The sequence below is a fragment of the Quercus robur genome, chromosome 9 (assembly GCF_932294415.1).
Source record: "Quercus robur chromosome 9, dhQueRobu3.1, whole genome shotgun sequence".
NCBI classification, from domain to species: Eukaryota; Viridiplantae; Streptophyta; class Magnoliopsida; order Fagales; family Fagaceae; genus Quercus; species Quercus robur.
Window position 1 is genome coordinate 11,396,191 of NC_065542.1, and position 27,504 is coordinate 11,423,694.

The following is a 27,504-nucleotide window of genomic DNA, read 5'->3' on the forward strand; positions in this document are numbered from 1 at the left end:
AACTCAAATACTTAGCAAACTTACATTTTTATTTTTTAGGCTCGTATCTAACATTAGACTAGGGGAACACTCAGAATTTTTAAAACCTATGTTACATCTAGTGCTAGATCTGATTGGGTAGGCTTCTTCATGATATTAACTAATATTGCAGATAATAAATGAGGTGAGGAACCAATGGTCGGCTGCCACTTTTGCCATGCATGTCTTGTAGGGAATTGTATGGTTCAAGTATTTAGGGATATATAGATTATTCCATTTAGGTTTAGTCACAACTCACAAGGAAAAATTCTCTCTAAAATAAAAGGAAAATGTTATAGATACTACGAAACTTACCGTATAATCTTTACAAACTAACTTAATAATGAATGTGATTAATATATTTCAAAATATAATAAATGAATGTTAACATTACTTTTTCATGATTGGTGAAATATCAGAGTATAAAGGCTATGTAATAAATTTTCTAATATCACTTTTGAGTCTAAGAGTAAGTGTAGCAGTAATCTGAGTTGTAGAATTGAAATTTCTCCTTTTTTTTTTTTTTTTTCATTTTTTTCTTTCTGGAGAATCGATTGAAATTTCTCCTAATTCAGCTAATTTATAAACTTACACCTGGAATAAGATTTACCAAGTTCTAGAATATTACAAATAATAGGGTAAAGCTTGGATCAACATTTTTCAGCAATAGTAACAATGTCTTGCTGATCATGGCCAAAATAAATTACCAAATGTATTGTCTAATACTTCGATGTTTAACGAATATCTTAAGGGCATTGGTTTAAAAAATATTTTTAAAAAAATTTTTAAGAAAAAAGAAAAAATAATTAATTTTTTATGACTTCTTATATTTTCCATGAAAGTGGTGTACAAAGTTTTCCTAAAATAGTATTAACAAATGTCCTAAGAGCACTCGTTAACAAAACTCTTATTTTATAAGTCTAATAAACTGATGTTATCACCAACCATTAAAAAGAAATTCATATATTTTTATCATGAATGTTACTAAAGTGATATCAATCAAATTCAATTTCATGTTAATTTATAATCATTTTGTAGTAAAACTAGAAATAAGTTTAACATTATCCTTAAGATTTTGATAGAAAACATTTTGTCAGTATCAACCTTTTCTTTTATGGATAGGGAAAAACATATTATTGAACATTTGTCTATGGTTAAAATATGCAACAATAAAAATAGTCACCCTTTTTCTTCAATAACGAGATATAAACATGTTCATGGCAGAAATGCACCTTGAAGTTTTCATCTCCAAAGCTGTGTATACATTACATGCATGCACGTATTAGATGTTGCTTCACGGATGGTAGATGAAGACATTTAATTGAACTCTCTCTCTCTCTCTCTCTCTCTCTCTCTCTCTCTCTCTCTCTCATTGTGGACATTTAATTAGAACTTTGGAAATGAAAATTGAAATTCATAGATTGACTAAAATATTGAGAACTCAGTTACAAGAGGGTTACACTACCTAATATAGTAATACAGGTCATTTTCTATAATTAGAACTTTGGAAATGAAAATTGAAATTCATAGATTGACTAAAATATTGAGAACTCAGTTACAAGAGGGTTACACTACCTAATATAGTAATACAGGTCATTTTCTATGATAGAAAATGACCAGTATTACTAATAAAGTTCAGCCTCGTTTAGAAAAAAAATAAAATAAAATAAATAAAATAAAATAAAATAAAAATAAAAAATACAGGGTCATGACTGATTAAAAATTACAAATGTAGTTAATAGGAATGTCGGTAAATGCCTTTCCCACATTCCCTTTTATTAGTGCACTTCTTCAGCTGAGAGTGAGAGACAATGGTCTTGTTAGGGTTGAGACTCATCAAATTATCTTAGTGGACTTTGCAGAATGTTTGCTGAATTTGGTGAGCGAGTTCCTCGGCGCTGAGTTGACATTCAATTCCAATCTATTAATCAAAGACATACCCAATCATTAGCTTTCAGTTTTTGTTAATGAATTTAATCTAATCAAAGCAATGTGTGTACATAAAACAATTCTTCAATAAATTAATATATGAGAACAATAACTTGAAGGTACCATAGTTTTCTGCAACATCTCGTGGTTTCCAAGACGTGCATTAAACTTTAATGGTCAGTGCAGTACAACGAAAACGCCAGTTTTAACAGATATGGACTTCGAAATAACTGCAAATCAACCATGCACACAATTTCCTCTGAATATATTGCCTTGCACAAATTTCCTCGTTCAGTGTTTCAGTGGCTCTTTTACTCCGGAAGTGCACATGCGTTGGATATTGAGACGTAACAAATATTTGGTATATGTCAACATCTAAACAGATCTAATACTTTTGTATACTGGACTCAGGTTCTGTTCTATATATACAAATTTATGATTTTGAACTACCTCTAATTTTTGCAGAGTTGTCTATTTAAAAGCTTATAGACAATAATTTCAATGCCTGAGAGAGAGAGAGTGAGGAAATGAATTAAACGAGGTGCATTTTCATAGATTCCTAAATTATTAAGGAAAAATATTAAAGACATTATACATATATATATATATATATATATATATATATATGTTTCTTCTTTTAGATATTATAAATTTTATTACATAACTTTTAAAAATTAATGCGATAATTAATATTATTGGTGAATTTTAAAAACACAAGAAACGAATATTTATATATTTATTTTTTATTAGTAACACATTAGTTTATAAAAATTATATAATATAATTTATAGTATCCCTTGTACCCTTTTTGAAGACAACAAATGCCTTGAGCCGTCCCCCCCTCCCCCCCCCCCCCCCCCAAAAAAAAAAAGTTACTCTCTAAAAATAGTTATCATAACACTCCAAATTAATAAAATAAAGGTCTTGTTAACAAGTGTCTTTAGGGCATTTGTTAATGAACCATTTAAAAAAAATTGTAATACCACTTCTATAGAAAGGGAAATGTTAACAAATGCTTTTAGGTAATTGGTTTATGAACTATTTTTAGAAACATTTTACGAGAAAATAATAAAACAATTAATTATGTTGGCAGCTTTTTATATTTTTCATTAAAATGTTGTTAAAACTTTTCTAATACAGTTTATCAACAATCGCCTTAAGGGCAGCCGTTAACATAACCATAATGAAAAATATATAAAGATGTCAAAAAATCAATAGTTTTTTACTTTTTCCCATAAAAAAAATTTTAAAATAGTTTTTAAACCAATATTTTTAAGGCACCCGTTAACTTTTCTCATAAGATAAATTTAATATAAAAAAGGAAAATTCCTAGTTTATATTGAAAGTACACAATAAACCTATAATTACCCATTAAAAATTACTTTTCTAGTGACTCTTCGATTAAAAGACATAAAAAATAAATACAAGTTAAGAGTTGTGAAGATACTTTAAATTTCTACATATACTCAACACTAAAGTGAATTGTGGGCTCTCATTAAATAATAAATAAATAAAAAGTGAATTGTGTGGGCGTGTATATATATATATATATATATATATATATATATATATTAACTCTACAATGCTAATAAAAATTTTTTGACCTAAAATTAAAGCCCAAAAGAAAAAGGAAAAGGAAAAGAAGTGTGTAAAATTTTAAAGCTGCAAAATAGCTGTAAAACTGTTTTACCTTAATGGTGAAGAAATTGAGCATGGTTTCGTCGACTGTACTGATCTTTACATGGAGAAGTTCAAGAGAGAGGTCTTCCAGGGTGGAAATTATTTTCATAGCTTGGCCAGGAATTGGAGGAGACACTGTCTTCAAAAGAAGGTTTGGACCTGAAAACTTCACCTCCACATCTGCGATTGGAGACTTTGAATTCGCGACGAGCTCATTGATATTATCATTAATATTGGAGGAAGTGGAAGAAGATGAAGGAGATGGCTCAAGTGAAGTAACCATTGTGGGGGAGAGGTAACCTTGTTGCACCCTAGGCTTGTAAGGGCTAGTTGGCTGTGGGGTTCTTGGGCTAATGGGTAAGTTTAGTCTAGGGCTTAGAGGTGGTTTTCTAGGGCTAAGTGGTGAAGGCCTTGGACTTGAACTTGGAATTAGCCTAGGGCTTAGAACTTCGGTGTAAACTTTTCGTTGCTTCTTGGCCTCCAGCGATTGTAGAATTTGCTGCAACTCATTGATGTAATCGACCACCCCTCCAATTATTGATGCTTGATCTCCCTAAACCATAGAAGATTAAGTTTAGTAGTATTCAAGAGAAATAAATATATATCGTAAGAAACTTGGAAGAAATCAAAATGAATTATTGGATTTTAGTTGTAGTTTTTCTTAGATGCTTTGGTACAGTCAAAGCATGAATAGGAGTCCCAAAATTTATAATAAGGTGACCCTATCACTTCTCTTTTTTGTGAAGGAGCAAGTAAAGGCATGTTTGGATCACGTCTGCGCTTCCATGTTTCTGCCCCTTTTTTTTTTTTTTTATGCCTTTCTCTTCCAATAAATCGAATGAATTTTAGGTATAGTTGAGAGCCAAGCAAGCATATAATTATGTGCCAAATTAAGCCTAATGACTTTGCGTTGGTAAGATGAAGAGTAAAGCATATATAGTGATCCAAAAACTAACCCAAAATACATAGAAAAGTTTAAAGCCAAGAAAATAAAAGTTAGGTTGTGATCGACTTTAATTTTTAAACTTATTTATTTATGTACAATTTATTAAAATTTTATTTATTTTAAAGTACCATCGTAAGTTAAACAACTTCAAGAAGAAAAAAATTCAGCAAAAAATCAAATAAGCTGTAGCTTACTCTTTTGACATAGAAGCAAGGCATAAGTGACCTCAACACAGACAAATGCTCGTTCATTTGCTTCCTTCGGTTGCGTTCCACAGTTATATGAGACACCTTTTGTTGCCCTTCAGGGTTTGCTTCCTCTGAGGAAGTCATAAGCTTCGGCCTCTTGCTGCTCTTTGGTGATATTTCAAGCTCAGTCTCCGACTCTTGCAAAGCACTGCAGGACGATGCGGATTTCTGAGAGACCAGTCTCGGCGTTTCTTCACCTGACCCAACCACAACCTCATCAACAGGTGGAAACTCCACCACACCCTCAAGGCTCTCAAAGATACTAAAAAGATCATTACTAAAAAGATCATCGCTGCCCAAGTTGCTCTCTCCGAACTCATTTTCATCAAAGAAACCAGACAGACTATCACCCATATTCAACCCCAAAAGAAACAAACAAACTGCAAAGAGAAAGTGTCGGAAAAAAGCTTAGTTATTTGGTTTGAAAAAGTGGGGACTGACAAAAGGAAAAGGAAAAGGACCCAGATGGAAAAGTGGGGGGTGTGAGATTGTCAAGATCAAGAAAAAGGGGATACTAGAAGGAGTAAATAAGAGTGCTGAGTTGAAAGAGACTGAGCGTCGCCATCAAACTCTTCCTGAAGAAAAGCTGGTTTGGGTTCTCAAGTCTGTAGTCTTAACCGTTAATTGTTGAGGAATCTCTCACGGGGAATTAGGGAGGCAGTGGAACTCAGAATCCCAAGAAAATGGAAAACCAGGAAATAGTAAACAGATTAGACTTTTAGAGCTATAAATCAAAGAGAGAAACGTTGAATGCGAGAGAGAAAAAGGGTTTTATAATATATATATAACAAAGGAAGTATTGAAGAACACTAGTACTGTTTTTGATATTTTCTATGCACAATCGTAACTAGGGCGCGTCAACAACACGTTGTAGTCATTTATGTATCATTTATTAGTGAATGTTTGCCTCCACGTCCACGTTGTGCGTTTGTTTTTTCTTTTTCTTTTTTTAAATATGACCACCACCTTTTGTACTATTTGTGGGAGTACATAAATGAACAGTATTTACGTGTAAACAGTAATTTTTTATTGTTTTTAATTTTTAATTTTTAATAAAATAAGTGATATTCAAACGTATTTTTAATTGATAATAATTCTAGAGATACCACAAGTCTTGTTTCTAATAAAAGAGATTTAAAATTTAGATGCGACGTAGTCATTTTAAAAAGTAAAAATATTAAATTAATTAATGAGGTCAAATAAAACTAAACAGAAATTACATTGACAAAGAATGAAAGTTAATGACTAGAAAAAAAAATACAGAATGAATTGAAAATTAGTTAAAATTAGAAGATGTAAATTTATAATATAACCTTTTTGTTAAATCATTACTTGTTTTAAACTCATGATTTTGTTCTCCATTCTATGTTATGGATGCAATTAACTAGTTATAGAATACTCCAAAAGTAAAATAAATATGTGTTCTCTCCTCTTACATAATAGTTAGTCTCATTAATTAAATTTATAGTAACACTTATTATTCATGTGAGAGAGAAAGATTATGTATTTATGGTACTATTGGAGCATTGATTTTCAAGAAGTTGTTCTACAGTTTTAACAAAATGTCACAATAGTTGAAATGTCAGACCATCATCAGTTAAATAAATAATAAAATATTGCACCTAAGGAGGACCAAAGCTAGCTTAATAAGATAAAAAAGTCTTCAACTATTTAACATAATTAAAATACACATTTTGAACAAGACAAAAACACGTACATTATATGTTACATGGAAGAAGGATGGCTTCAAATGAGCTGGTTGAAAACTTCTGATCATCCAGCCATATTAATTTAAACATAGGTTTATATACATAGCTTAGGCCACGCATGATATGCATAACAAAATATTTGAAGGAGTCTCATGATTTTTTCTTATACTTAGTGATAGCAAAGGAAAATCTTAAGAAAGTCGTTCAACTTAATAGATGACTCTGTAGCGCCAACAAGACTAAAACTATGAAGGGCGTAACCTACAGAAGGCATTGGATGTAGTAATGGACCATTACCTAACGGCTACAAGAGTTGTCAAGTTATATATATTTTTTACACTAATGGCCCCTAATGATCATCTAAGTTCCTATAAAAGAGCTACCCGACCGCCCCATTTGCAAAGGTATGAGACACCAAAACTTTACTCCTACTCTCCAATCTATTCTTTAAGGTTTCTTGATTTAAGCATCAAAGACCATAAAGTTGGTATCACGCTAGTTCCCTCCGATACCCTTTTTTTTTTTTTTTGTAGAGTTTTGATAACCTTCCATCACCATTTTTTTGGATGAATCACCCATTGAAGATTTTGCATCATCACTTAGCATTGCCATTGTCCTCCAACATAAGTTAATTACACACACACATTTATAAAGAGATGAAACCAAAGTTGTGTTTTAGAGAGGGGAGAGTGGGGGAGGGGGGGAGTATGAACCAAAAATCTAAGTAGAAGTGAGGTTGCGAGTTTTATGGGAACCGCATTTTATTTAAGTAAAATTGATGTTTTATCACATTTACATTCAATGATATTATACTATTTAATAATTTCAATAAAATTAACATATAACTATATCCATCTTTAAATTACATATGTCCTCTATATACCTCTTCTTTTTTTTTCTTTTTTTTCTTTTTTTTTTTTTTTTTTTTTCGTGCTGAAAATGTCCTTTATATACTAGATATGAATGCTTGATTGATATCAAATTATTGATCATATAATGTGGAGGTCCTTCCTAGAGACCTTGTAGCTTGTTGGGCCTAACTCCCCAACTAATTTATATGTTTTCTTGGGTATAGTCCATAATGGGAGATTCCAAAAGCAGATTGGCCTAGGATTAATGGTTTATGGTAGCAATATAGCATTTGCTTGCTCGAAATGTATCTATCTGAGAAGGATAGCTCACAGCCAAGAAGTCCCCTTTAGTGACCAAGCTTGATCACTGTCTCCAAATTTTATCACTCCATTTTCTTTTGTGTTTTCTTTCCCCTTGATTTTTGTTCCAAGCCCTTTACCTTCACCCCTTTTCTTCTTTTTATATCCTCCTCCTAGTGGGCCCATCATGATGATGGAATATTCCACGTGTGTGTGGGTCCTTCCACTCCTGGAGCCTGAGTGACTCTTTAAGTTCAGGCCACTATTTCAATATGTCTAATCATGAATTAGGAGTAGAACCTATGACCCTGTTATCAAAATTATTTTTCTGTAACTTGTGCTAGACACCGGATATTGTGCCTGGCAAGTGGACTCTTCCAAAGCACTACTTTACATGCATCCTCGACAACAGTAGACTTTTGTTTGAGCGTTTCTGTCAAGGTGGCACCTCTTCTGTATAGCAACTCAGTGTTCACCTAGTCAGTGTTGATCAAGCTTGGGCCAACCCCAACTTCGAGTGTGCCTGGCTTGGGCTTAGCATGGGCTGGCCTTTTTGCCCTCCCACATATGATTTATGTGCAAATCATATGGCTCATCATAGATTTATGAAAAAGTTATTAAATAATTTAAGATTTTAAAGCAGTTACATTAATTGTAACTTCAACTTAATCTTCTCTCTCACTCTCCATGTAGATTAATATGAAGCAAATGAATATATATATATATATATATATATATTGCATATTTTGTGACGCATAATAAAATTAGATTATTTCGATTTTCTTAATGTCATATTACAACATATTAAAGTGAATGTTTAATACTTCTATAGTGGCGATTTTTAATCCTGTATCCCATGCCTAGGCAAACAACTAGATTTTTATGGATTTATTATGAGTTAATAATATGGGTTCCTTGGGTTCATATTAATCCGTTGAGAAGCAAGAGCATCTAGCTATTTAGTGAAGATCTCTCTCTCTCTCTCTCTCTCAAAAAAAAAAAAAAAAAAGAAAAAAAAAAAAAATAAGAAGGTAGTGAAGAGCATGACAATCTTAAATATTAAATCCGATGTATTTGGCGAGGCCTTTTCTAAGGTTAAGTGGGGGATCGGCAAAATATTTTGTTTCTAAAATATGGCTTTAGAAATGTCTATGATGCAGCAAGCCAGTTAAATGCCAAGGTGTCTACCGTTTTACAAAATGGTAATTGGGTCTGGAAGCCAGAAATATCTGAAAACTGCTTGTTTACCTTACATGGTCACACACACACATATATATATTTGTTGAAAGCAAGAAGAGTATAGAGTAACTAGACTCCTGCTAGTTCTTAAAAGTATAGTTGTTTTAACACTAGGGAAGCTGTTGGTACTAAGCAAAGATGAAGTAAATTGGTGATAGTAGGTATGGTAATCGAGTGAAATTCCCAAACACTGTTTCATCACTTTGCTAGCCTTTAGCATTTAGTTGGTAATGGGATAGGAAGTTTAAATGGGGTTTTTTTGGGGGGGCACTAACTATGTGTTTTGTATGAGCTATTTGAAGTACATAAATCATTTATTCTTTCATTGTTCTTTAACCAGAAGAATTTGGAAGGAGCTTTTGAAGGGCTATTTGGTCAGCAACCCAAGTCTTGTATGGGATCAAGTTTTAAAGGTCTTTTATGCAGATTGGTATTGGGGCTGCTATTACCACATATGAGAAGAAAGAAATGGAAGAATCCATGAGTCTTTTTAAGTTTGAGGAAAGTATTTTACTTGTAATGATATGGGAAATCAGACTATGATGATGGCTAAACGGAAATTCTACATTCAATTATAAATAGGGTGTTATGTTATGATTGGGGTATTCCAATTCCTGATGTTAGTAGGAAGGCTTGAGTTTTTATGGTTTGTTTTGTTCTTGTTGTATATTTCTCATGTTACTTTAGCAGGGTTGTGACTTAGTACAAGTTATTGGTATATTGAATTGGATTTATAGTATAAAAAAGTATCTCATGTATCGGATATATATATCCTCCCTTTCACAATATATGAATTCTACACAAGTGTAAAGCTTAAATATTGTGAAAAGAAATATGCATATATATGATGTATGAGATAATTATTAATGTAATCTGGTAGAGATGTAACTTTGGTCTTGTCATTAATAAACTTTATTTATTAATAATATATATATATATATATATATATATATATATTTGTAGATTTTCTATAATTTTAGGTACAATACACCTACTATTTTCATAATATTAAATTAACTCTTTAAGCTGTGGGTTTCGATTAGTATAATTGATAAAAAAATTTGTTCTTAAATAAAAAATTTGGGGTTTGAACTCGGCCCACAACAAAAGCGCTCATCATGAAAAGGGTTTTCAAAGTTTGTGTTCATAGCTTTCATACAGTGTAGGTGTACATTTATTGCAAGGGTTTCCAAATTGAAGCCAAACATGTCAATGTACATCAACTCTACCGCAACTTCATAGGAAACCAATTTTATTCTAGTATCACTTGTATGTCTCCTGACTTGGCCAAGAAAAGAACAACTAAGAATTTTGATGATCCTTGAGAGGATAGTAAATAAGATAAGGGTAGGGACGGAGCCAGAACTTGGAGTTAGAGAGGGCGACTTTATTGCTAGCTACGTGCGGCAGCTCTGGCCTTTGAGTCTACTGTTTTATTACTAAGGATTTTTGTTTAAAATTTTTTAAATGGTCAAGTTGTTTGTTCTGGGTAAAATAGATTAATTGGGCTTAATTTTTTTAGTTTTATTATTGGTAATTTTTGTTGTTGGGCTAATTTTTTTGGGTTTCTATATTTTGTTTTAGATTTAATATTAATTTTTTATGTCCTTAAAAAGGTAAAAAATGCTAAAACTACAAAATTTTTTACAAATTGTTAATATAATAAGTGGTTATTAATAAGTAAAAAGTGATATAAACATACGAACCAATAAGAATTTGCTACCTCAATAGTTTGTATAAATGTTGTAAAAACGTTTGTGGCTATAATATTACTCTCAAAAGAATTGATGGCATTATTAAGGAGGGCGAAGTATAATTTTATTGAACAAAATTGCTAAAATTAGTACCTATTAATATGATAATATTTTTTTAAAAAAAAATTTAGGGGGGCCATTGCCCCCCTAGTCCAATAACAGCTCCGTCCATGTGATAAGGGCAATATGTGATTATTAAATTTATTTATGAAAAGTAATTAATTCATACAAACAAAAAGAAACACAACCACACACCACTTAGGTTTGGACAGGTATTGATTGGTTCTAACTAGAGGGTTCTACACTGTACTATATGTATTTATATTATATAGGACCCTACTCTAACTAGCAAGGTCCAATCCGAACCAAATGCTTGCTGATACTTAGATTTTGAGCCTAGTTATGATAGGCTTAGGCAGATCTAGATAAGCCACTCAGCATTGTTGTCATAGATACATAAATTCAAGCATTACAACTACTTTCTCATTTATAGGTGGCCCTAAGTCTAACACTATGAATATAGGAATATGGGACAAAATTTTAAAACAAAGTTGCTATATAGTATAAATGCATTGGGGGTCCTTCAAGACAAAATTCAAGCATTAAACCTTCATTCAATTCCTCCCCAATCTGAACCAAAATTTTGTTTTTATTTTTTAAAAAGAAGAAGAAGAAAAACATCATTCAATAGCACCCACGAAATGTATGAGAAAAACATTATGACTACCATTAGTACTATTACACATTTAAGCTTTCATGCAGATGCTGTCAGTCTCAGCAGCATCTCTCTCTCTCACACCCATCGACTTGTTCATCATTTTGCATGCCGATAAGTAAGGGGTCGACAATTTCGGATTTATCGGGAGCTGTTCAGTCACAATCGTATCGGATGGATGTCTTGAGAGGGCCCATGCAAATTTTGGTTTGGTCCCACGGGCTTTGATTGTATATTAGATTTCCATGGCCCATTTGGCTTGTCATGTCTCCTTTCCTGTCACTTTTTTTTTTTTTTTTTTTTTTTTGATGAGATCCTTTCCTGTCACTTTAACCGTTGGGATGAATCTCCCCATTCAATTATTAGATTCACACTTTTTATAAGATTTTTACTAGGTTAAATTATATATTGTATCCTTTAATTTTGACAAAAATTCAATTTATATTAACTCATCCACTAGTAAAACAAAATGTTGTCAATTAAAAGGTCCTTAATGGAGCTTTTTAAAAGGAAATGGACAGAGAGAATAAATTGCATAAATTTGAAAGTTATAGAATATTTAAATAAGGGTCATGTTAATGGATGTCCTTAAAATAATAGTTAACAATCCGTTTTAGGAAAGTTTTGACACAATTTGTATGGGAAATGGAAAAAACTGTCAAAACATTAATTTTTTTTCCCCCCGTAAAAGCTTTCTTTAAATGAATTGCTATCTATTTCCCTAAGAGCATCCATTAACATTTCCCATTAAACAAAAGTATGAAGTTAGAGGTGTAAATTGAATTTTAGTTAGTTAAATGATTCAAAATTTTTATTTAGCCTTTTTGTACTATAATTCAAACTGTTATTTCTTTCTTTCCTTCTTTTTACAATCCACGTTTTCAATTAAAAATGACTGCATTGCTGTTTTAGATTTTAATTTTTGTAAAACGACAAGAGGTTGAAGTTTGGTCATAGATTCTGAAAAAGGATTTGTATTACACTATTTAAAAAAAAAAAAAAAAAAAAAAACCTTTGACCTTTTACTTAATAACTTTCACTCCATGAAAGAATAGAGATGATTTTGCAATAAAAGAGATTAAATACCGATTATATAAACAGATTGAAAGGTATATTGGAGACAATTATTTACAGTGTCTTCACAAATCAAATACACGCATAAAGATACACTAGCCTCATTTACACGCTATGCATGTTCTTCAAGTTTTTTTAAAAAAAATTATTTTGTGTAATAATCTTTTTGCTCAAAATAAATAACTGTGAAGTAAAAGAATCTTGAAAGTTTGAAAATTCACACCATTGGTTTGCTTGCACTTGTTGGTGCTTTAAAAAACCATGCTTCAGTTTTCCAAGCAAAAAATAGTCCCCTCCAACGGTGTTTAAATAATTAAATTCACATATTTCTAACACCTTAAATTTTTGAAAGGACCAACAATTTATCATAGTGAATTTGATCATTCAATCATAACTCTAACATCACCAACTCATAAGGAAAGCAGTCGTTACTGGCTCCTCACTAACATCCTTCAATAATGGTTATAAAAACATAAACTTCACTCAAGAACTCATTGTGTTGGATTTTCTTGCAATTCACAAAGCCCACTAAGGCAAGAAACATAGACAAAGCAAGAAAATGACATCAAGCAAGGTAGATGTAGTGCTTTTCATTACCATGATCATTTTGCTAGCATTCTTTGATAAATTACCAATTATTTCATAAATTCAAATTATTAATAAAGATGGGGCATGGACCAGGCATGCTACAATAAGTGACACAAGGATTGCATTTATCAAATAAGCACCTTTCAAAATGATTGCAATGAAAGTATTGGCAGTATTACACTGCGACATCGAAGTGACAATGTTTGGCATGATTAACGAACACAACACGAACATGACACAATACGTTCACAAAAAATTAAATAGAAATACAAACACGTAAAATATGTGTACAGATATATATACAAATACATAATGAACTTTAATTTGGACACTAATTAATTTAGCCTAATTAAAATTGTGCAATTATCAATCTCAGAAGAAATTATTCACTTTTATGGGAAAAGTTCTCCCTTCTCTCACAACTATTAGCCTATGAGAGGAGAGAGGACTCATCCCGTAAAAATGGATAAGTTCATAAGGTAACGGAGTGAAACAAGAAGTTTTTGGATCTCATCAAGACATAAAATACTAAATATCATTCATTATAGTCATTCATTAGCCCTCTAATTTGGCACTTGTGGGAGAGAGAGAACTGGGCGTGGACCAAGATTATCTCCTTTCAGATGTTATTGCGAATATATGATATCATTGAAAAATTTTAAACAATATAACGGTAAATATATTTTAAATCTGTAACATTTAAACTAAAGATGAGAATGTTATGCTTAGGGATTAGAAAAAGAGGAAAACCACCTTAAAGTGGAAATGAATATACCTCTTCGCTCTTCATATTCATTTGATTTTGAAGTAGCTAGCAGGTTGTGGTAAGAAATTTAGGTTACTAATTACAAGGTCCCCACTCCCCAGATGTTTGAGACATTCCTGCAGCATGAGGTGGGCCAAAGCGTGTAAAGCGGAACCACATCTTATCTCATTGGTCACCATCTCCATTCTCCAGTACCAGTAGAGTCTAGAGATAAGAGACACAGCTAATTCAAAATTTTGTTTTCTATTGGAGCCCTGCCAAGCCAACAATAGCATTCAAGGCAAATTTTTGGGTACATTTTCGACATTGAAGTGGACACCTCAAACCTACGTCAACTTGTGTTTTGGGTCCTACTGTAATAACCATGCAAGCTACGTGTACGACTAAGGGTCAGACTCTCTCTCTCTCTCTCTCTCTCTCTCTCTCTCTCTTAAATCACCATGCAAACTATAGACAAATGTTGAGTAGCAACCTAGTAGGAATGGACATATGATTGAATTTGATGGGGCAGATCCCTCTTCATTCTCTCTTTCTCTTCCCCGCTTTTTTGTTCCAAAAGGGCTATGGTGACTAGAATGAATGAATTACATATAAATTTGTGTCGATGAGATCCAACACCTTCCTTCCTTGATGTTTCATTCTGTTACCATATAATTCTCAACTGCTATGAATGGCAGTTGCATCGGTTAGGCTATAAATTAGTTTGTCCAATGTTAGAGGTACTAAGTTTACATGGTTCGGCTTCATGGCCTACATTAACGAAAAAAAGTCTTAATAGCTACATTTTCATTATAATTTCAGTTATATATAGTAACAATGAACTTTAAATAGGGTTTATATAGGTTTTAAGAGTTAAGGTTAGGTATACATGGACTTACATTATAATTGGACATCTTAACTAATATCTCTAACATCTAAAGCTTAAAATCCTTCATAAAATAATATTATAATATTCAACCGCCAGATAGCCATATATGTTGGATGAGTAAGCATTTGGATCATGAGCTTTACATACCTTAAAAAATATATGATGTACATTCTCTTCTGAGTTTACGAATAAACTCATTCAAAACCAAGCTTTAGCTTTGTTTATGGCAATGCGCATCTCTATTCTTTCTTGAAGTGAAAATTTTTAAGTTAAAGTGAATGTGTTATATTATTTTTTAAAATGGTGTACATTTCAATCCTATATGTTGGATTGTATGACCAAAATTAAAACCTTTTTCGTTTTATCAAAATCTAGAACCTACACATGAATTGATATTGGATACATTTGGCCATGAATAAACAATAAAACAACAATATGCAGTACTAGTCATTTTTAATTGAAAACGTGTGAATTAATTGTAGACAGAAAGAAAGAAAGAAACAAAAATTGTATATATTAGCAATCTTAGAAAAAGTGTGAATTTAATAATTGAAGGGAGAGATGCAACCCCAACGGGTTCAAAGGGACATGACACCCCCAATGGGGCATGGAAATCTAATATGCAATCAAAGCCTGTGGGACCAAACCAATATTTTTGCATGGGCCCTCTCAGACATCCATCCGATCCGATTGTGACTGCACAATTCCCCGAAAATGTCGACCCTCCTACATATCCGCATGCAAAATGACGAACAAATCGGGGGTGTGAGTGAAAGAGAAAGATGAAACTGATACTGAGAGCAGCCTGCATGAAAGCTTAAATGTGTAATAGTACTAATACTAGCAATAATGTTTTTCTCATACATTTCGTGGGTGATATTGAATGATGTTTTTATTTTTTTTGGTTCAGATTGGGGGGAAGTGAATGAAGTTTTAATGCTTGAATTTTGTCTAGAAGGACCCCAATACATTTATACTATACAGCAAGTTGTTTTAAAATTTTGTCCCATATTCCCATATTTATAGCGTTAGGGCCACCTATAAATGAGAAAGTAGTTGTAATGTTTGAATTTATGTATCTATGACAACATGCTGAGTGACTTGTCTAGATCAGCCTAAGCCTATCTTACCTAAGCTCTAAACCTAAATATGAAACAATTGGCAGCATGCCTTTAGTGCAAGCATTTGGTTCGGGTTGGACCTTGTTACGTTATATTCCTCTATATAATAGAATTGTAAAACTCTCTAGCTAGCACATATATATCGACCTGTCCAAAACTAAGTGGTCTGTGGTTTTATTTCTTTTTGTTTTTCTATGAATTTTTTTATTATAAATTACAAGTTATAAGTACATTGAATCACCTACATCGATAAATCTAATAATCATAATAAGTAGAATTTCATAATAGAGTAGTAATATTGTCATAATATTGTATGTTTTGGTCGTACAAACCTCAGGGCTTTAAAATGCACTATATCAATTAAGATCCAAAGGCTATGTATAAAGTGCAACAGCTTCTTCCACCTTGACGATATAAGACCCCTCACCTCAACCCACTTAAGAGGTTTTTTGGACTTATGGATCTCCAAAATTTAGCCCTAAGGGCCATACATCCCTGTGTGGGACCTACCTACCACCCTAACAGGCAAAGTTCACTCTAATATCATTTTATCACATTTCTACCCGTCATTGGCATGATATTATCCATATTGGTCATACATATGTCACGACTTTAAAATGTATCATGCCAAATAAAGTCCAATGCCTATATATAAAGCACAACAACTTCCTCTATCTTGGAAATGCGAGATGTAATTAGGATTTGGTTAATCCTCACCTTTCCTCACTTACAATGTTTTTTGGGACTTCTGGGTCCTAGAGTTGTTGTACTTTATATGTAACTATGTGAGCCTTTGAATTTAATTGGTATGACTTGTTTTAAAGCCATGAAGTTTGTATGATCAAAGCAAACAATATCATGCCAATGATGGATCGAGGTATGACAAAATAGTATCAAAGCAAACTTTGTCCATGGGATCGGTGGGTAGGTCCCACATAGGGACAAGTGGCACTTAAGGAGGTGGATTGTGGGTTCCCAGAAATCCAAAAGATTTGATAAACGAGGTCAGGTGAGAGGGAATCAAGTTTTGAATGAGACCTACATTGCCAAGATAAAGAAAGTTACTATGCATTATCTGTAGGCCTTGGACCTTAAATGGTATGACGCATTTTAAAACCATGAGGTCTATATGACCAAAGCAAACAATATCATGACAGTAATGAGTTGGGTGTGACAAGCCGACAACTATTATATTATAATGTTATTTGATTATAGTAAAATTGTAAATTAAACAATGGTTATGATAATGGGTTCTTCTATATACTTATGTACACACATTTATACCCTTCTTCACATTCACAATTATGTATCATATTACGGATCATACTACTTTTACATGTATTACTAACTTCACTTTTACATAGAGTTGATACTAACAACGTTTTGATCCGACTATTTAGAGAAGAAGACATCTCAATAATTTCTTTTTTAAAAGTTAGTGAATTTGTATGTATCTATAAACATATTATATGATAGAATTGGGTTTAGCTTGAGACTAATGCACCTCATATACCTAAACACGTCCGAATCAATCCATATATTTGCTACCTCTAGTAGCAATGTTTGGGTGAGTGGGCTGCAATCATTAGGCATATAATAATAATAATAATAACATATATTTCCCATAATCTTATCTTCTGTCATCTCAACGTACGGTCATCCAAATTTTTGGTTGTTCTTTTCTTGGCCAACTCAAGGATCATACAAAGTGTCCGTTTGCCCCTTGCTTCTGTGATCTGAGCCAAAAGGTGGACTCAACTGGGAGAGTAGGGGTGAAGGGTAATTATTAGATACTCCTAATCTCTTCATTGATTTCAGTATTTTTTTTTTTTTAACCTTCCAAACTAACGTTATATTGGTGTTGTAGCTCTTTAGAACCACTGTCAATATATATGACTTCAAAGGGAGGGCTACAACGGTTCAACCTGGTTGGGCCCACATTCCTTGTAGTCACCATTGTGCATAGAAAATATTGAAAACAATTTTTCAAAAATCTCTATCCCCATCCCTCCATGCTACTCATTTGACCACAACTTTTATTACCATTCTATCATGACAAATTGTGATTAATTGCATTTTCAAATAGACTCAATTTTTTCTAAAATTCTCCCCAGATTCTCTTATAGAATGTATCATATATAACCTTTTTTTGTTCTCTCTCTCTTGATTGCACTAAGTCTAACTTGCTAACGATTTCTTGGTTTTCCATTTTCATGGGATTCAGTGTTTCACTGCCTATCCTGATTCCCGTGAGAGATTCCTCAGCATCTAACGGTTAATACTAAATTGACTTAAAGAACCCAACAAATTCATACGCAATCCCTCTTCAGAATAGTTGATAGCGATGCTCAGTCTCTTTCAACTCATTTCTCTTATTTACTTCTTTTAGCATCCTTTTCTTGGTCTTAACAATTTCACACCCCCCCCCCACTTTTCCATCTGGGTCCTTTTCCTTTTCTCAGTCCCTGCCATAATACTATTTCAAAACCAACTAAGTTCTTTTCCTATTCTTTCTCTTAGCAGTTTGTTTGTTTTTGTTTTTTGGGGTTGAAAATGGGTGATAGTTTGTCTGATCTTTTTGATGAAAATGAATTTGGAGACAGCAACTTGTTGGGGGAGCGGTGATTGATCTTTTCAGTATCTTTGAGAGTATTGTGGATGAGGCTGAGCTTCCTCCTATTGATGAAGTTGTGGTTGGGACGAAAGAAAATGAAGAGACTCCGAGATTGGTGTGTCAGAATTCCACGTCATCCTACAGTGGTTTGCAAAAGTCGGAGACTGACCGAGTTTGAAATATCACCAAATAACAGAAGCTTTTGACTTCCTCAGAGGAAGAAAACCATAAAGGGCAACAAAAGATGTCTAGTATAATAGTGGAGCTCAACTTGAAGGAAGCAAATGAACGAGCATTTGTCGATGTTGATTGTTGAGGTCACTTATGCCTTGCTTTTATGTCAAAAAGATGTGTGCGTGAAAAATGTCGATTTCACGTCCTCACTTATACACACTATTTTTGCAAGGAAATCGTTTCTTGAAGTTACGATTTTAGTTCAAAAAATTGAATGCATATATATTGTGGGTAAAGGAGTATGTGCACTAGAAATCACTTTATAGATGTATGCAAGTTTTGAGTATATACAAAAATTAGTAATCTATTGAGTTTTTGACAACCAATAAGATAACTAAAGGTTTTTTTCAAAAAGCCTAACAAGTTTTCTCTAGTATTTTTTTTTTTTTTTTTTTTTTTGGAGGGATGGATTGAAAGCATTTGTGGTCTTTTTCAAAAATGATTTGCAGTAATATTAAACCCATATGTTAAAACTGACGTTGTTGTACTGCACGTACTGATACTGACTTTAAAGTTTAATGCACGTCTTGGAAACCACGAGAGATGTTGCTGAAAACCATGGTCTACGTTGCAGCTATTGTCCTCGTTATGATTGAATGTGTTTTACAAATATATTGGAATTGATTGCCAACTTAGCACTGAGGAAATCGCACATCAATGCAAATTCAGTAAACATTTGCCAACTCCACTAGGATAGTTTGAGCCTCAAACCTAACAAGAACCCTCGCTCTCACTCAGCTCAAGAAGAGCACTAATAAAATTGAATGTGGGAAAGAATTTGCTGACACAATCTTAATTATTGTGGGTTCTTTTTTTTTTTTCTTTTTGTTGATAACACACAGGTCCAAGTAGAAACAAGGATCATAGGTCTTGTGCTTAAGTTTAAGAAACTGGGCTTAGTTCACCGCAATTAAGTTAGGCTGATTTTGAACCAAGTTGTGCACAAAACGTGAATCATACAATACATACATACTAACACATGGAAAATACATATGTATTGCATAGTAAGGAACAGTAAAGAATGATATAAGTAAAGAGAAAATGAAGTAAAACGTTAGGGATCCTTAGAATTATAAGAAATGCTTCATTATTTTCTTAAGTTTTCAATACATTATGCTCTCATTGCACTAGGATATATAACAAGGTTCAAATAAGTTCAAAAATCACAGACTTAAATAACTCTTTTAGGCTTCTAAGACTTGTGAAATTTGAATCGATCCCTTTAAATCTAAGTGCATTCTTTAGTCTCTGTCTCAGGATCCTAGATGGTGTTTTCCCTCTCTTTTCCTTTTTTGAATTTTGAAGGAGTTTTCTAACGAGTCTTTTCTCTTTGATTCACTATTGCAGAATGATTTTTACTGGGCATGCTCCCTTAAGCTGTCTCAATCCCAACCTGAACTTGCTACATATTCCGAGGATCTCAGGTTTCTGGGAATCCCCAGGTATCTTGTTTAGCTTTCTCTCTAGGTTCCCCAGCGATTTTCTCCCTTAAGGGCTGGGCTGAGCTTCTCTTTTTCTTTGTTTCTTAAGGCCCAAATCTTACCCATTCATGGGTTTGGGCCCCTTCCTACTTATTTTTAGTGAGTTTGGGCCTTACCCTTTCCTTGAAAGCCCAAATGGTCATTAGATTTCAATTCTTGTATTGTTTTTGGGCTTTGATATAATATTGTGATATTTTGGATCTCAACAATTATTAACTACAAATGTAACTGTAATCATTCATATCGACCTATATTAGATTATTAGGTAGTGTAATTAAGTTCTCTCAACATTCTAGTCAATCTATTTGTTTTAACTAAAAGTTAATATAACTTTATTTTTCTTTTGGCCCAACACTATGAATTTCAATTTGAGTAAATTGCAAATTACACCACTAAAGTTTGGGGGTATTTGGATTTTACACCCTGAAATTTCAAAATTTGGATTTTATCCCGTGAAGTTTGAGGTGTTTGAATTTTACACCCTGACATTTTAGAATTTGAATTTTACCCCCTAAAGTTTGGGAGTGTTTGAATTTTACACTCCCAAATTCTGAAACTTAGGGTGTAAAATCTAAAAACCCCTCAAATATAGGAGGTAAAATCCAAATTCTGAAATATCAGAATGTAAAATCCAAACACCTTCAAACGTCAAGGGGTAAAATCCAAATTCTGAAACTTTAAGGTGTAAAATCCAAACACCCCCAAACTTAAGGGGTGTAATTTGCAATTTACCCTTTCAGTTTTCATTTACTAAGTTCAATTAAATGTCTAGAGCAAGCGAGAGAAAGAGAGAGGAGGTTCAATTAAATGTCTTCATCTAACATTTGTGAAGCAACATGTTATATATATATATATATATATATATATATATATATATATATGAGATGGGTTCAAGTTACACCTAGTGTAACTCTACAAGAGTTACACATTTTTTAAGCCATAGATTTCCAAAAGATCTAGCAGTCAAAAAAATCGCATTAAATGCTAATTGATTTACACATTATTCACTTAATTAATAGCAGTTTTGTTTTTCTCTCCATACTTATTGTTTAAAACCTTTTACACATATATTCTTTTTTTGGCCAAATGACTTTACAAATATATTTACAATACTCTTTTACCCTATTAGTGCAGGCATGCCAGTTCTCCGCTGTTCTTCGTGATTATGAATAGGAGCAGAAAACGTCAACGAAAAATCAAGAACCAAGTCATCTTCCTCACAATCAAAACCACCATCAAAATTAAGAGCATAACTCTCTGGATCATACTGAAATTTGTTCCTATCTTTCTTGTTCTTGTTAATCACAAATCCGCTGAACTTTCTCGCAAAAGTCTTCCACTTAGGCTCGGCTGATACTTTTGTTACCTGTCTAACCTTATTCAATTTTGTTAGGACATATGTGAATCATGTTAGGAACATATGTTAATATAGATTTGGCTAATCCTTTGACAATTGACAAAACGCACTTTACTTGTAATTTGGTAGATCTAAGATGTGTTTAATGCTTCAAAGAACAAGAGTTTAAGTCCAAGTGTTAAAACCATGCAAGTTTGTCCAAGAAACAAGTGAAGAAGTGCTAGATTTTAAAACTCAACAGATAGCATCTATCGAGGTTTAAAAGGCAGCTTTTTCCCAATGCTCGACAGTTGCTCGATAGATACCCTATCTATCGAGATTTAAGAAAATCAGTTTTTCAGATTTGATTTCACTCCAATTCGTGGATACATGTTTAGGCTTTCTTTTCTCACAATCCTAAACATATATAATGATTATTTTAAGGGCCGTCACAGCTGATGCCAGTGAGTACAACTTGATGCAAAGTTTTTACACAAGCACATTGTGACCAAAGACAATTTTCCTTAGTTCATCTTTTTCTTCAAGAAGTTGCTGCATTTGTACGCTGTAAGGTTTTGTAACCAAGGAATTTCATGATCTTCATCATTTGGATGAACTGAAGAACTTTGCAGTCAATATCTTTCTCAAGTTGGTGTGTAAGCCGCGTATTGGGATCTGCACATCGATTAATTAGTCATGTACTGGGAATCGTGCATTGAAAGAAGAGATTGTCACTACAAAACAAGTCCAATTGGGTATTGGGGTAAGGGTTCCACTGTAAGTTGATATAAGGTACTGAGATTCCTTTACTTGTAACCTCTTATTGTGATAATAGTGAATTCTCGGGAATGGTGACCTTAAATTCACCCAGTGGGGTTTTTCCTGAGTAGGTTTTCCCCATTTGTAAACAAATCACCATATCAACTTATTTTCCGCTGCATATTAACTTAGTTGGTGATTTGTTTGTGCTACCATGCATATTGCATGTTAATTAACTTACTTAATTCACTTGGCTAATTTATTGGTTAATTTATTATAAGGGGTCAATACATTCTTAGCCTATCAAGTGGTATCGGAGCCGGCACACTTTGATTAGGGTTAATCTTTGCTGTGTGATCCATTGACCCTTGTTGTCATGGCTGCAACTAGCATGAAAAGATCTTTGTTTTCAAATACATCTTTTTTTTTTTCTAATCTCTACTTGATTGAGTGTATCATAAAATGCAAGTCTAAAAGTTATTTGAAATCTATCATGATGATGATTGGAAAAGATCTGAGCATGACAAAGAAGAAACTAAATTGTCTCAGAATGAAGATGTGCAGAGGAATTTGTCTGAGAAGAGTGAAAGTCAAAAGCTTTGTTCATAAATGGAAAATGAGAAAAAACACCATTCCTACTGATTTTTCATCTAAACATGAAGTGTGCTTTATGATGAAATCTGCATTTAAAGTCATGGACACATGTTTTTGGTACCTTGATAGTGACTACTCAAGACACATGACTGGAGACCAATCTCTCTTTAAGGTTTTCGAGTATAAGAAAGGTGGTAATGTCACTTTTAGTGATGGGAGCAAATCATAGATTAAAGAAAAGGGAACCATATCTCTACCTAAATTGCCAGACATTGCAAATGTGCTATATGTAAAAAGTTTGAGAGTGAACCTGTTGAGCATAAGTCAGATATGTGATCAAGATTTTATGGTGCTGTTCTCGAAAGGAAAATGCCTTATGTTGAATGAGTTTGGAAAGAAACTCATAATTGGTGTTTGTACTCTTGACAATTGTTATGGTTTGGTCCCTGATGTTGATATTGTGTGCAATAACATTCACTTGCCAAATGAAGATCTATGGTACCAAAGAATGGGACATGCTAGCTACAAACATCTTTCAATTGTATCTAAGCATAAATTAGTCTAGGGGATACCAAAGCTCAGTAGAGTGAACAATGTTATGTGTGGACCGTGTCAGCTTAGAAAGCAGACGAAGGCTAAACATTTGAACACTCAGACTTCTGCTACGCCTAGACCATTGGAGCTACTACATCTAGATCTCATGGGTCCAACTAGAGCTAAGTCTCTTAGAAGAAAGAGATACATCATGGTTTTGGTATATGACTTCACTAGGTACACTTGGGTCATTCTTCTAAGATCCAAGTCAGATGCTCCTGAGCACATTGAAGCCTTGTGCACAAGATTGCAAAATGAGAAGAGCCTAAAGATTGATCAAATTCAAAGTGATTATGGTAAAGAATTTGAGAACTCATACATGGAGTCATTTTGCACTAGATCAGGTATATCTTATGAATTCTCTACTCCTATTACTCCTCAACAAAATGGTGTAGTAGAAAGAAATAACAGGGTTATTCAAGAGATGGCTAGAGCCATGTTGCACAACAAGGATGTGGCTAGAAACTTATGGGGAGAAGCCATTAACACTACGTGTTATATGGTTAATAGGATGTATTTCAAACCTAGTACCAAGAAGACTCCCTATGAGTTATGGAAGGAAAGGAAGCCAAATGTTAAGTATTTTAGAATTTTCGGAAGTACTTGTTTCATTCTCATAGATAGAGACAATGTGGGAAAATTTAACTCCCGAAGCGATGAAGGAATATTTTTGAGATACTCCTCTACAAGTAAGGCTTATCGGGTATACAACATAAGAGCCAAGAAGGTGATGGAAACGGTAAATGTTGTTATCGATGAAACTTCAAAGTCCGGTTCTAAGAAAATTATTGAGGAAATTCCCAAAAAAATTCTTCCTCCCGAGCCCAAGGATGTTCAAGAAATTGTTGATCAAGAGCCCACATCTCCAAGTACTTCCAGCAATCTAAGTGTTGTAGAAGGTTTAGCAGACATACCTACTTCACCTGATTTTGAATCCCATCAAGAGAAAGGACCTTCCTCCAGGATTAACTTGAATCATCCTCATAAAGTTATTGTGGGAAATATAATGAACTTACACTAAGGAAGCGTACAGTTGATAAATGGGTTTCTAACTTTGTGTCTTATTCTTGTTATTTGTCGCAGGTTAAACCCACCAAATTTGAGAAATCTCTTTAGGATGAAAGCTGGGTTGAAACTATGCATGATAAACTGCTTCAGTTTCAAAGGAATGATGTTTGCACTCAAGTACCTAGACAGGAGGGTGAGCACATCATTGGCACAAAGTAGATATTCCGTTATAAGACTGATTAGGAGGGTAATGTGATCCGCAACAAGCCTCATCTTGTGGCTCAAGGATACTCTCAAATGAAATGAGTAGACTATAATGAGACATTTGCTCCAGTAGCCCATATGGAGTCCATCAGGATTCTCCTAACCTTGGCATGTCACTTGAAGTTCAAGCTTTACCAAATGGATGTCAAGACTACTTTCTTGAATGGGTTCCTTAAAGAAGATGTCTATGGGGCTCAACCAAAAGGGCTCATTGACCCACACTTTCCGAATCATGTGTTGTACCTCAAGAAGACACTTTATGGTTTAAAGCAAGCCCCTAGAACTTGGTATGATCGGCTCACACAATACTTGGTGTCACATGGGTTCACAAGAGGAAAAATTGATCAAACTCTCTTCATCAAAAGGGAAGATGACAAGTTGATAGTTGCTCAAGTCTATGTTGATGATATCATCTTCGGGTTGACTAAGGATGAACTAGCTCATTGTACATACTTATACAGGTTGAGTTTGAGATGAGCATGATTGGAGAGTTGAATCACTTTCTCGGGTTGTAGATCCATCAGCAAGAGTCAGGTCTATTCTTATCTCGATCTAAATATACTAGAAATCTTGTGAAAAATTTTGGTTTAGAATCTGTGAGTTTGGTTAGAACCCCTATGAGCCCAAATGTTAAACTTACTGTTGATTTGTTGGGTGAAAGTTTTGATTCATCTCTATATGGAAGCATGATAGGTAGTCTTCTTTACCTTACTGTTAATAGACCTAACATTAGTTACAGTGTGGGAGTGTGTGCTAGATATCAAACTAATCCTAAAGAGTCTCATATGATTGCTCTAAAAAGGATCACAAAATATTTCAAAACCACTGCCGACTTTGGCGTGCGGTATAGCAAGAACACAAATGATATCTTAGTAAAGTATTTTGACGCTGACTAGGCTGGGAATACTGATGATAAAAAAAGTACATCGGGGGTTGTTTCTATGTGAGTAATAATCTTGTCTCCTAGATGAGCAAAAAGCAAAATTCTATCTCTTTGTCCATTGTAGAGGCTGAATACATCGCTACCGGTACCTGTTGCACCCAACTTCTTTGGATGCAAAAACTCCTCCTTGATTATGGTATTCGTCAAGAGCATCTTACCATCTACTGTGACAATACCAGTGTCATCAACATCTCTAAGAATCCGATTCAACATTCTCAAACTAAACACATAGAGATTCGACATCACTTCATTGGGAGCTTATGGAAGATAGTACTCTTACTCTTGAGTTCATTCACACTGATGATCAGAATGCTTGTTTTTTCACCAAACCTCTTGATAGCAAATGGTTTGAATTCCTTCGCCAAAACATTGGTGTTATCTCCATGAATTGATCTCCTTTTCTCCTCCTCCTTCCTCATACATTTGCATTTAGTTTATGCTTTGCTTTGTTTAACATGTTTTTGTTTGTTTATTTTCAATTTTGCTTTATTTTGTTTTTCATAAAAAAAAAAATTTTTGAAAAATCAGAAAAATACAAAAACTGTATATGTTTTGTGTACATTGGTACTTGTGTACCTTGGATGGCAATTAAAACAAATTTTTCTAAACTTTGTATCATTTGTAACTTAGATAAACATCTTTATGCACAACTAAGTAAGTGAGTTTTGTGGCTCATGTTTGTGATAAGTAAGATTAAGGAATCTCTTGTAATTAACACTCGTATCACTCTTTTTGACGAGAAGGACTAGAAAATCCTAAGAGAAAGACATAAATAACCATCTCACTACTGTTGCTTGCCAATCATGAAATGACATCGGTATGCTTCGGTATAGCAAAAGTGCAATGTTAAAAGCTTAACATAATTGGGTATTTCTTTTTTCTCTTATATGCCCATGCATATTTGTTTAAAAAGAACAATATGCAAAGAAAAATAAAAACAAAAAGAATCAAAATGCTTTATATATGATTGCAAGTGTGTCTTCTAGGAGATGTGAGACTTATAGAATGTACCTCAAAGGTGATAGTTTCCATCAAGCAGTTATGATTGTGTGTGAGTTAAAGTAATTTTCTTATATTTCAAATCGTTATAATATGTAGACATTTATGCAATCTTGCGATATTTTTCACAACAACATGCAATATTCTTTACTACTCTTGATACATGTCAAGTATAATGTGATTTGGCCATCATAAGGAATACATGTGTTAATGTATGCACACTAAACTGTTTTAACTTATTTTTGAAATATAAAATTGTTAAACTTGTTTAGTGTGTGTGTGTGTGTTTTGGATCTAAATGCTTGAAATTTTTCTTGATGAAAGATGTTTTTGAGAGTTTAAAATGTTGTTTGGATCTTTGATTGAGAAACATGTTTGATTGCATTCATGTCTATGTTTTTCTCTTCTTTGAAAAACTATTTTTAAGCAATCTCAACAGTTTCTCGATACCTCTCGATAGCTAGGCTATCTATCGAGCCTCTTGAGCTTCCTTTCTCGATAGCTATTATCGCAATTTCAATCCATCGAGATTTTTGATAATCAGGCTCGATAGCTGCTCGACAGCTTCTCGATCCATCGAGAAAGTTTCAGTATGCTCGATAGTTTCTCGATCCATCGAGGTCATTTTGCTGTGGACGCATCTCGATAGCTTCTCGATAGCCCCTTCTGACCATTTTTATTCTCGATAGCTCTCGACACCTCTCAATCCATCGAGACACTAAGATTTCTATATAAAGGGTCAGCGCAATTTCCATTTCATTTTTCTCGATCTCTCTCGATCCTTTTTGACTTCTCACCTTCCCAAACACATCTCTCTCACTCCAAACCTCATTCCCAAGTGTTTTTCAACCTAGATTGATTCTTCCTTCATT

The 27,504-nt window shown here is 33.5% G+C and overlaps 1 protein-coding gene across 1 annotated transcript; it reads right to left on the reverse strand.

Moving 5' to 3' along the window:
• Nucleotides 1–1,521: 1,521 nt before the first annotated feature.
• Nucleotides 1,522–5,585, reverse strand: LOC126699909 (transcription factor SPEECHLESS). Its single transcript, XM_050397878.1, has 3 exons — nt 4,768–5,585; nt 3,638–4,180; nt 1,522–1,939 (listed from the first exon to the last, which is right to left on the reverse strand). Exons 1-3 carry the CDS (start codon nt 5,173–5,175, stop codon nt 1,865–1,867), a joined length of 1,026 nt encoding a protein of 341 aa, XP_050253835.1. The 5' UTR covers nt 5,176–5,585; the 3' UTR covers nt 1,522–1,864.
• Nucleotides 5,586–27,504: the final 21,919 nt, after the last annotated feature.

Coding starts and splice junctions, on each gene's coding strand:
- LOC126699909 (XM_050397878.1), bottom strand. CDS start 5,175: ATGGGTGATAGTCTGTCTGGTTTCTTTGATGAAAATGAGTTCGGAGAG. Junction 4,181..4,767: donor CTTGCTTCTATGTCAAAAGA/GTAAGCTACAGC, acceptor TCTATGGTTTAG/GGAGATCAAGCATCAATAAT. Junction 1,940..3,637: donor TCAATTTCTTCACCATTAAG/GTAAAACAGTTT, acceptor TTTGATTAATAG/ATTGGAATTGAATGTCAACT.